Genomic DNA, 12,271 nt, shown 5'->3' on the forward strand with positions numbered 1-12,271 from the left:
GATGCGGGGCGGGGATTGAATTACGCGTTTGTTAATATTATTTTCGATTTTCCAGTACTTTACAGCACATATTGGTAACTTTTAGCTATAAAGAGTCACTGGGTGGTCACGAAACGTTTAACTATTGGGTACAGAAAAACGTTACGGCGCGTTACACGGGGGGAGGGGTCAATAATCTCTAAAAAATTGCGTGACGTAATACTTGAACGCTCCCTTACTCTACTAGATTCTAATTTTAGGAATTGGTCCAATAGTTTTTTAATTTATTCATAAAAACAAATTGGTTCTCTTTAAAATATTGCTTTTATTCTAGTTTCATTCAGTTGCATATGTTTTTTTACAGTGGTGAACGATGAGAGTCCATATGGTCCAGTGGAGTCAATCTACGGAGGGAGTATTGCTGGTACGCCACGACGAGCGCGGCCTTCCATCCCACCACCGGCACCACCTGCGCCTACCCATAACGAAGTTAATACACCCACTAGGTATGCCTCAATTGACAGCTGTCGCCTATTTTTACTTTTTTCCCTTTATTAGCAAGCCATTTTCAAATGAATTAAATTTTTAAAACACCTGTGAATAAATTAAGTGTAAATAGATAAGAAACGTAAAGGAAATAGTTTTATGTTAAAATAAATATTTATATGCTGCGATTATTAACCGATTGTACAAATGAATATATTTTTATGTTATTAATCTCTCGCATAATAATAAAAAATATATGCGCCGTTTATTTCCAATTTTTTTACAGTTTATATTTATATTTTCTTCATCTTACGTAACTTCAATCAGTACCATTAATCGAAACCCCTTCATGTGTATAAAGCCCTTCTCCAACTTTTCCAGAACTTTCTATCTATTGCTTCCTACGCTTCTATATCTTCACTTCTTCTTGTTCTCTCTTGGTTCTTTCCAGTCTTTAAAGTTCTTACTATATGCTACTTTCCTTCGATAAATATATCGAAGAAACTGGCTTCGACTTAAAAATCGACGAGACCAGACTAGATATAAAGATTTTTTTATTTACAACATAGTTTCATATTTTTACAAACATATAATCTTTTTTATACCATTATCAGAAAACTTCTTTATATACATTAATATTCTTTATTCGCGTTTTTATATAAGAATGAAATAGATGTACGAATTTTAAGTATATAATTGTCTATATATAGTCGTATGTAAATCGGGCTATGTGTATTTATCCGTTGATCATTTTTCAGATCGAGTCTGCCGCCGCCCCCACCACCACCTGAGAGCGTTTCTCCTCCGCCGGTCAACGGCGCCTCACCACCTCATCGCACGGCCCTCGACGCGCATCTGGACCATATGCACGCGGTCATTGGTGAGAAAAATTCCTATTTAAAACTTAAAGAAATACTAATTTGGTGAAAAATAGGAGAAATAGTATGGAATCGACTTTATGTGAAACATCATTATAATTGTCAAATGTAAATATTATAATGTTCAGTACCATGCAGGTCACATTTATCACCAAGAAGTTTCCGAAGTGTGAAAGTATAAAAAAGGCTTAGACACTCGTTTTATTCTTCACACTTGTCCTTTACATAAACCTATTTTAGTTTCGATATTCTGTGAATAAAGTATTAAAGAATCTTTTGACGAAATATTTTTAATAAAATAATCCTATTCAGGCATGATGTCATCCGAAGAGAGTCCGATAGCAGCGCCTACCCCTCCTCCAGCTCCACTGGCTCCACCCGCCCCGCCGCCGCCTGAAGACCGGCCACGCCCTCCGTCACCAGCCACTCTGCTGCGAGGAGCCTCCGCCCTGAAGCCTCCCACGCTGGACAACCATCCTGCGCCCGATCCACGCTCCGATCTCCTCAAAGCGATACGGGAAGGTGAGATTTTATTTCAAATTATTTTCTTAATGCGTATGTAAGTGACAGACATACCAGCAAATAAACTAACTGTATATCAATCAAAGTTTAATGAGTAAACTAAAATATTTAACTATAAAATAAAATTCATGACTGCAAACTTCCCATTATTTTATTATTAAATATAAATTTTTATTATTAAATTTAATTTTTTATTATTAAATTTAATTTTTTATTATTAAATTTAATTTTTTATTATTAAATTTAATTTTTATTACTAAATTTAATTTTGTATTATTAAATATATTAAAAATCTTGACAATTCGCAGGTATAAAACTCCGCAAGGTTGACAAGCGTTGCGAGGAGAATGTGGGCAAATACGATACACTTCGGGGCGCACCCGCTTTACACGACGTGGCGTCTATTCTGGCTCGTCGAGTCGCCGTGGAACAGAGCGATTCCGATGAAGAAGACGATTCCGACCTAGACGACGACGAGTGGGCCGACTGTCGCGCGTGACGTTGCGCCACCCCGCGGAATGACGCGAATTACAAGCCGGACCAAGAGAAAATCTACGAAACACAGAAAATAACAAAGCCCGATGACAAAGTATATGAAACACAGAAAATACAAGCCAAACCAGACGATAAAGTCTACGAAACACAAAAGATTCAAGTGAAACCTGATGATGCAATCGTCTATGAAACACAGAAAATTGAAATGAAGTCCGACAGCCGAAACTCTTTCAAGATCGACAAAGTCAAAGACTCCCCCAGAAATGAAGTCGCCGTCCCTGTAAGGAAGAGCAGCCTCAAGAAAATCAACGATGTCTCTCCTCCTCAGGAACCGCTACCTTCACCCCCCGTAAAAGCCAGAGAAAGTTCCCCAACTGTGAAAGAAATTGCCAAAAATTATTCACCTCCCACCAATTCTCCTATTAATAAGGATGTACTGTCCCCTCCTTTTAAAAATACTGTCGCTTCGCCCCCATGGAGCAAAGTCTCTCCTTTTAGAAAGGAAATACACTCCCCTTCACCCGTTAGTAGCTCCAGTTCACCTCCAAGCACTATTCTAAAGCCTATCAAAGACACGCCTAAGGAAGAATGTATCATGCCTCCTAAAGTGAAAAGAGACTCTGTTACTGCCAAGGATATTCCCAAAACAGATAAATTGTCACTGCCAAATACAAATGATACTAACGAAAATGATTTAAGTAATATAGATATTGAAAAGGCGAAAAACGAGGACACGAATGGCGTGGGTGATAAGATTAAAATTTTTGAAAAGGCTGCAGAAGAAGCTGGAAAATTATCTCGACCGGGCTCCATGCGTCGAGCAAGAGTTGATAGAATAGGATCGGACAGTAAAGAAGATCTACCCCCACCGGCCACTCCATTCAAAGACAATATCTTCTTTGAAATCGGGAATACAGAAAAAAACCCTCCAGCAAACGAACCCCCGCCTGCAAAACTCGAAAGACAGCTGAGCGTCAAATGTTCAACAATGAGTAATAAATGGCAACGCGGCAGCAACTCCCTTGAAGAGAAAATTCAAAAACCGGAACCGAAAATCATCAAACCGGAGTTTAAACCTATGCCATCCCCGATAGATTTAACAATCCGTTCTCCAAGTATTGTTGGTAAGATTCCAGAACAGTTTCCCTCGCATGGCACAGCATTCCGAAACGTCGCCTCGCCTGACACTTCCCGAAACAAACCCACAGAAGACCAATTCAAGACGTGCAAAGTAAAAAATAAAGAAAAGTACTCCGTGAGCAAGGGATCCAGCTACTTCACGAGGGGCTCGGAAGAGATTTGGCTCGTGAAGAAGAAAGATATAGAGGAAATTGAGGAGCGGGTGTTGGACTCTTTCCGTCGGGCAGGCGGTAACTTCTGCAACCGAAGTGAGTCTGTGCGTCCCTCCTCCGATGGCGGCCAGTCGTTCCCGCACGCAACAATGGGACGGAACAAACGTCAGACGTACGGAAGAAGCGAGTCTTTGGACCCACAATGGGCTGGGAATAGGTCGCAGACGTTAAAACGGCAGACCTCTGTGGCGTGCACTTGTGGCCATGATAAGAAAGCAAGGTCAAAAAGCGCGGGTTCCGATGCGAGTCGGCAACGGTCCAAAAGTCATGGAGATGATCAAAGCCAAGTCTTGGACAAGTATGAGACACTGGTGTAATTTGTGATAGTCGAGATTCGGCAGAGTTTGAAGTAGATCAGAGTGAATGGTGAATTAAGTAAAGTATTATGTCGGCCAATTATGTCATCGCCTCAGGCATGTAGAGTAGATCATTGTAATTCTTAGGTCATCGTATTTTGTAACATGTGCATATTGTGCATATGCCTTGCCAACCAGAATTTAGTAGCAGTTAATAATATATTTGGAATTTTATGTTTTACATCATAATTCAACAAAAAAAAAATACAAATGTTTACTAGTAAAAAATACCTAAATTTCTTGTTTACATCACGATCAAATAAACGGTTATTAAGATTGTAAATTATAATTGGATAGCCTTGTATAGGTTTGGGCTTTTTAAAAAAAGTAAAAAGTGCTAATAATTAACTACAATCATTCTATAAATAATTCCTAATTTTTTAAACAATTTGAACTATAGAACATGCTTCCGATACATGTTGTATTGGTGACTGATAACACATATTCTATATCATAGACAATCTATGAACTTCCATTGTTTAGCCATTGTTCAATATCCTCCCACCTAAGCACAATCAGTATGAATGGTGCTTCGCTTGTTAAAATATTTTTAAAAATTATTTTATTAGCGGTTGTGAAAATATGTTTCAGATTTTTATATTAATTTATGGCGTGAATTGTTGGGATGATATATTTGAGGCATTGCTAGTCTTTTAATTTGACTATATAATTGACATTAGTAGACTGAAAACTGAAACATCAGGTCGGGTTGAGGGCAGACGACAACGTTATTTCAGAATTCAGCCAATTTCATTATGACAACATTTTAGTTTTAAATCACAATAATCTAAGTAACTGCATGTTTAGTGCCAATTATCACAAAGTATCCAATACTTCCATTATCAAATAGAAATCGGTCCATTTAGAAGGATTATTAAAGACTATATTTAATTATTTATGCATTCCATATTTTGGTTTGTTCTTGCAACCACTCTTGGTTTGTTATAAACGGTAACAGGAGCAACGAATGTGTACCAAATTTATGTGTAGACTTGTATGTAGTTAGCCTTAAGTTCATCTAAGTACCTTTTATGTATATGCAACAAATTCTACCTATAGCATTTATAATAAGTGAAGATCATCAAATTTTAAGGCGCCCTGGCAGAGTTGTGGCATTTTGTAATCTATTTAGAATATAACCTCTCGAAATTTTTTATATCCGTATGTTATATAGCTGTCCAAATATTCCCAAATAATTGTATAATCGTTAGGTAACGCTATCTGATACTGCGTTAAGCAATACACCATTGTATAACGTTTTGTAGTATACACTGTATGATCACGAATAGTTAAGAAATGTAAAGTATAGATAAGTTAAAGCATGTTTTATATCATGTAGATTATGTAAACGCATCTAATTGCCATGTGTTGGCGTACGCTAATTATTTATTTGCAATTTTTATCTTAATGTTTTTAATTTTTAATGTTTATATTAATTCAATGGCAATGTCGTTGTAAACACTGAAATTATACGTTTCGTTATTTGCGCCATTGTTTTGTCGTTTTAAAAATAATGCTATGTAATTTAACCAAGCTTTTGAAATTAACTAATTTTAAATATTTGAATACAAATTGTATGTGGTACTTTGTGTGAGCATTCGTATTTTTAAAATGTACAAAACAATCTGTAAAACCTAAAGTGCTTTGTATTCCGGATTAGCGTCATTTCTATTAAGAGAATATTTTATATCTTGTTTATTTGCTAATAATATAATAAAATCATTAAAAATACACATTGTTTTAATCATATCACTTAACTATCTAGCCAACCAATCTTGTTACCATAGTGATTGCAGTATATTAATCGTTACAGAATATTTTATTTTTATAGAAAAAATTATACTAATGTACACAAATTGGACTAAATTTAGTTTAGTCATTAGTGTTGTAAACGTGCTTATCTAATGATAGTATAATCTTTGATTTTAAAATTATTAAAAAATACGACAGGACTTAAATTTTTATTTAGTTTTTGACTAACTGCAAAAGTATACGGCCGACTTCAAATTCCCCTTAAGTTTTCGTTGTACACTCGGTTTGAGAGGTAATTTCAATAATTATGAATTAAAAATACATTCAAGTAGTATAAAATAGCTGTTATTTCGATCTTGGAATGTTAGAGCTTTATTATATTTCAGTTATAGCCATGTTTGGAATTAATATTTGGTTTTCGTTGGTTGGTTGGAAAGGCTTAATACAAATTGTAAAGTAAAAAACCACCTGGTCATTTTGATTACCCGTAAATTTAAGGAGAAAACCCCCAAGTTGGCATCACTGCAGCGGAGCCAATTTTGACAGTACGGCTATATTAATTGTCGTTGTCAGTTTACTTTCACCCCGATAGCAATTGCCAATTACATTTTTAGTACGACGGCATTGCCATCGTGTATCGTTATGACAAAATTCAATACGTTTTTGACATACGGGACTCGGCACTATAACTTGTTTCTGAATCTTACTATTAGAATTCAGGGTTAGTTTTGATGAGATAGAATAAGACGCTGGAGAGAGCTAAATAAGCAATGTGAAATATCTGGAAGATTCTAATTCTTGAGACAAAGGCACTTTGCAACAGGCATGACCCACTAACTCCTAACGAAATTTATATAACATAGAGTACATTAAGTATAGGGTGTTGTATACAAATAATAAGCTAACGCTTTGTCACGTGACTAGTTCCATAGACATTCGACACCAATATCGAGATTCGTTAATTGTTGAGTGTTTTAACCAACATAATAATTGCTGTTAGCAGTCGTTTTCTAATTTCTATATTCGCTTGTTATTTGACCCCCCCTTCCTATGACGCCGTTTCGCCAAGGAGTAGAAGTTACTTAGTTATTTTTTCACAGGGCTTATAAGAACTAAATTCATCACTATACAATTACGCTTTGAAAGCTATGGATAAGTATCAGTCTGAATTATTATCAAAGAAACAAAACTTGATAAAAATTAGGTTTTTAAAGCACTCTGGTAAAAACTATACCATCATAAAGTCGTGCGATTTAAAAAACAAAGAAATTTCAATAAAATATATAACTTATAAATTTAAGAGGTGTGTCAAAATCCAACACCTTTTTATATACTTTAAGCATTGTCTTGACTCTTCGATGGTGTCCTTAGAGTCAGAGATTCGATGTTAAATCTAATACGTTTTTGTCATGCATAACGCAAGGTCTCGACTCTAAAATATACCAGTAGTATTTTACGTAGATTCGATTTCACATTTATTTTACATTTCACATTTATGACTAAGAATACTCTATGTTAATAATTGTCTAAGTCTTAATAAATTATAGTTTAGAGTTTAGACAATAAATATTGTAAGCGTTTTCAGGCAAAACCAACAAACAATAATAATGAACAGAATAAAATAAACATCATAAAAACCATAGACATTTTTAGGAAATGATGTCACTGTGATTATGGTATTTTTCTATGTTTTTGTTCTGTAGTCTATTCCTAATTTCCAAACTGAGGCGACATGAAATTTAATAATGGTTTTAATTTTAATTGCAACTTTTCAAAAATTATTAAATTAAAATCAGTGAGAGTGCATAGTGATAAATTATTTTGACCAAGGTTTCGCTTCAAATCCTCCTATAAAATCTCAATCTTAACATTGTTATTACCATTTATAATTTTATTAAGAGGGAAAATACTTCGTTATTTTAATAATGACTTCAGCACTTTATTTGGAGCATTATCTTGATAGTCTCCAGCACTTGCCCATAGAATTACAAAGAAATTTCAAGTTGATGCGGGATTTAGACGATAGAGCTCATGGTTTAATGAGGACAATTGATCTTATGGCTGATGAATTACTGCCGAATATTCCTAAAATGGACGAAGAAACGCAAAAAGAAAAGGAAAATACAATACAAGGGCTATTTAATAAAGCTAAGGAATACGGTGACGATAAGGTTCAGCTCGCAATTCAAACATACGAGTTAGTGGACAAACACATACGGCGCCTTGACTCTGACCTCGCACGTTTCGAGTCCGAAATTCAAGAGAAAGTCATGAGTTCTCGGGCAGCTCAACAAGCTGCTAGTGAACAGGAAGTTACTCCAACAACTGTTAAGAAGGGCAGAAAGAAGAATAAAAGTAGTGACAAGACTGTTTCATCGACGGGAAAGAAAAAACGACAAGGTGCGTCGAGTGAAGACGACGCCGTCGCGAGTGGTAGGTCGGCAGCTAAGAAGAAGGCATCAAAGAAAGGTTCAGGAGGTTCAGCTAACCCAACTAAAGAACAAGAAGAAAGTGGTGACTTGGATTCTGTGGCTGGCATGACCCATCCTAGTGATGTATTAGACATGCCTGTTGATCCAAATGAACCCACATATTGTTTGTGTCATCAAGTGTCCTATGGTGAAATGATTGGTTGTGATAACCCAGATTGCCCTATTGAATGGTTCCATTTTGCATGTGTTGACCTTAAAATTAAACCTAAAGGTAAATGGTATTGTCCTAAATGTACCCAGGATAGAAAAAAGAAATGATCTATAATAAAACCGTCACTAAAGACAGAAGCTAATATCTTAGAGGAAGAAGCTGCTGAAAAGACTGTTAGTGTATAAAATGAAATTTAATTACTTTACTTTAATATATTAATATTAATTATTTAGTAAGATATTAAATTTAAGTTACTTATGTGATCATGAAGTGTAATAATGCAATGATAGACAAAACATATTCTAAGAAATTATTATGTATGTGAAAGCAAATTACATAATGCTCTTTTGCATTTCAGATTTGACTTACCTTAACAGTATGTTGTTTTTTAGTAATTTAAAAATAATTTATTTAAACTTGTCTTGATTTGAATTATATTATTAAAATTTACTATTTAAAAGTGCTAATGAAATCAATTTACTTTTAAAATAAAGTCTTGTATATCAACATCATCAAATGTTTATTGAGTATAGTAAATACTTATTAAGTAAAACTACAGTTACAATCTCTGGCACCTTTACTATAGTTGGTTTTCTTTTGACAATAATTTTGTAATGTGTAGGGTGCACGAGATTCTAACAGCGTGTAAAAATGATTATGCCGGATAAATAAGTTTTGTAAATAATGAGATGAAATTTGTAAATGTATTGTCACATCTGATTTTGAATCAAATTAATTAATTTGATAAATTTAATAAGTACATTTGGGACAACTATTTAAGAAATGTGACCATCACAATGACTATTTAATATTATAAATATTGTTCCAATGAAGACATTTTTATATCATATATAACACATCAGTGGAATAATAATACCATAATAATAATATAATATATATATAGGTATATATATTTATATAGGTAATAATATATTACCTATTATAAAGTATCTGAGGTTTTACAAAGTTATTTAGTAATTTTATCACATATGCAAATGAAACACATCAATACTTGTTTACAAATAGATGATTTTCGGGACAAATATGTATTAACATTTTTGATATTCAATTTTAAGTGTGCATATATTTGAATAAGTATTGTTTGTATAATAATTAGTTTGTAAACAATTAATTCAATGTATTTCACTGTATACATGAATGACTTGTGAATGTTGTAAGTTTAAGTGTACCTAGCTGCCGAAGTTTTACTTTGTAACATTCTTATAAAAGTAATATCATTTCAATTTTTGTATGAATTGGATTATTTGTAATTAATTTAGATATAAACTGCAAAAAATAATATTTTGACATTTCTAGTAGACAAATTATGTCAAAGACATCTAGTTGCAAAGCTTGGTACAAAAATAAATAATATATTTAATTTATTATCAAATCTTATTCCACTATATGTTCTATAGTTTAGTTATAATTATGTAGTTTTTATATAATGCTGGTTTTAAAAATGTGATTATTAAATCTAGTTTATGACCTGTCATGTCAGTCATTATGTCAATATGAATTTTAAAATATGATTTGACAGCTCATGATTAGATTTTTACTTCATATCCGTTTTTTAATAAGACCCATTTTTTTGTATATTGTAACTTGCCCTTAACATCAATATTGTTTTATTTTGTTTTTGTTGCATTATTTTATGATTACATAAATGAAATTTAAATTATATTTTTATTATGTATCCCTATTAATAATTTTACAATTATTGCGGTATCTAGAACAGTTTAAGCATGAAAATATAAATAAATTGGTTTCGTTGTGTCACTCACACAATGTAATTATAATTTGATTTTTCAAGATTCAAACCCAATACTCAAAATGATTAACCACCTCTGTGGCTTAGGGTGAGATCTATAGTGCGCACTTAGACTTTGCTCAGACTTAACTATAACCATTCTTTACTTTTTTAAAGGATAATAAAGAAGGTATTGCAAGAAATGAAACATCAATTTCTGTCTTAGCTTGAGCTTAGCTTAATCTCACCGTTAAAATGTCTATAAATATACTAAATCATAGTTTAACCTTAGTGTTTTTCGTAAGTAAAGTCTGAGCAAAGTCCAAGTGCGCACTATAGATCTCACCCTTAGTAGTTAACATATATGCCGTAGCGGGACTTCTGTTTCAATTCCTCCTCCATAAATAATTGTTAGTAGACGGACAAAGGCACAGAGATATCTAAAGTGCGTGTGCCTTATAACCCTATAGGAATTCATAGAAAAATTAATATAAGTTTTTAATATTTTTTTAATACAGAACTGGACAGACGTATGAGCAACAATCCTTGATGTTAAGTGAGTCGCGGCCTGTCCAGTAGATGCCTATTTAAATGCAGCTTAAATTAACCAATGTTTTACTCTCTATGAAAGATTGAAGGGGCAAGGAGTTCGTTATCCGCTCCCTCGTTGTTTTAACAAGAAACGACGATTGAAATCGTGTAGTGCGGCACTTGAGGATGTCAACAAGGAATGGGTGAAACTTCACCGTGCTACTAGGCGAGCGTAGTTTGAAAGGGGATAACGGAATCAGGTTGTTCCGTTCCAAGGAGCATACTCCAGAACGAAACATTCACGAATGGTCTTGGGCTTGATGAAGTTAAGAAGCTGTTCCGGTGTGGAGAACTCTCGGATTTCTTCCAGAATACCAAGTGTTTTGCTGGCTGGCTTAAGAATAAATGAAACGCCCAAATTTTAGATCGGCTGACAGAGTACCTAACGCTAAGCAAAGTTTGCTATTTCCAAACATACATCATCATACATCCCCGGAAGGTGGCACTGAATCCAAAAACAGTTTTTTTGCATCTCATTAGATAAACCTGGGTTTTATTTGTGTTAAATTGGACTAGGAACGCATCGCCCCAATCCGAAACGATATTTAATGTCCAATTAAGATGTTCAACCGTAGCCGCCCTTTTGGTTTATTTTGATTTGATCTATCTGGATTAATTTTAGCATGTCGTTGATATGTATCAGAAATAGAGTCGCAGAAAGCACAGATCTTTGTATTACTGGCATTAACAACCATTCAACCAGAAGAGGAGAGATCCACGACTACCTTAAGTCACCGCTCCTTCATATAATGGGAGCTTGCCTGAAGGGCTTGCGTGCCAAAGTTATCAAAGGCCTTAGAAATGACAAGACAAACGGCAAGTGCTTTACCATGGAATTCCAAGGCCTCCACCATTAGATGTGTAAATTAGAAAGTCAACAGCTTCTATTCTTCGCTAAGAAGGCGACTATTTAATAAACGCTATAACCTTAAGAAGAACAGAGGTAGCAGGAATTGATCGATATAGTTAGTAGGATCGGTACAGCTACCTTTTTTAGGCGCAGGCTGCATGTTAGGAAACTTCCTGTTCTTGGGCACGTTTCGTCCTGAAAGAAAGTTTGTATGTATGGATGGATGTTTGTATTACTCTTTCACGTAAAAACTACTGAATAGATTTTAGTAAAACTTTACAATAATATAGCTTATACAGAAGAATAACATATAGGATATTATTTATAAAGATATTGTGTGAATAGTCAAAGTATCAAGTAAGTAGGAAAAAATCTACCATCTGCGAGCTATTCTGGCGTGCGCTGCCAAAACCGCGAGAGTTCCCCATATGTAATGTATGATGGAAATGTTTAAAAAGTCCTACATAAAAGCCCGCCACAGTATATATCTATATCTTATGTGTAAGCTATTATAGCCAAAATAGTGAACCGAAACTAAAAATAACTACAATAAAAATTGATAATTTATTTCTTATGCAAATTTGGTAGCAATAAATTGATTCCTACATGAAAATCAC

The 12,271-nt window shown here is 34.2% G+C and overlaps 2 protein-coding genes across 2 annotated transcripts in view; both read left to right on the forward strand.

Annotated features, from left to right (window-relative positions):
* Positions 1–5,799, forward strand: part of LOC125060739 (wiskott-Aldrich syndrome protein family member 3) — a 28,421-nt gene extending 22,622 nt beyond the window's left edge. The window contains exons 7-10 of the mRNA XM_047665771.1: positions 344–485; positions 1,224–1,345; positions 1,656–1,865; positions 2,174–5,799. Of these exons, the coding sequence (XP_047521727.1) occupies positions 344–485; positions 1,224–1,345; positions 1,656–1,865; positions 2,174–2,364 (665 nt within the window). The 3' untranslated portion in view covers positions 2,365–5,799. The remainder of the gene's footprint in view (positions 1–343; positions 486–1,223; positions 1,346–1,655; positions 1,866–2,173) is intronic.
* A 1,706-nt stretch (positions 5,800–7,505) lies between these two features.
* LOC125060905 (inhibitor of growth protein 5) lies at positions 7,506–9,217 on the forward strand. The gene has a single exon (XM_047666021.1). It carries the CDS (start codon positions 7,746–7,748, stop codon positions 8,568–8,570), a length of 825 nt encoding a protein of 274 aa, XP_047521977.1. The 5' UTR covers positions 7,506–7,745; the 3' UTR covers positions 8,571–9,217.
* Positions 9,218–12,271: the final 3,054 nt, after the last annotated feature.

This window comes from Pieris napi, chromosome 22, assembly GCF_905475465.1.
Source record: "Pieris napi chromosome 22, ilPieNapi1.2, whole genome shotgun sequence".
Lineage (NCBI taxonomy): Eukaryota > Metazoa > Arthropoda > Insecta > Lepidoptera > Pieridae > Pieris > Pieris napi.

Bases quoted from the DNA above. Each gene is read 5' to 3' on its own strand.
- LOC125060905 (XM_047666021.1), top strand. From the start codon at position 7,746: ATGACTTCAGCACTTTATTTGGAGCATTATCTTGATAGTCTCCAGCAC.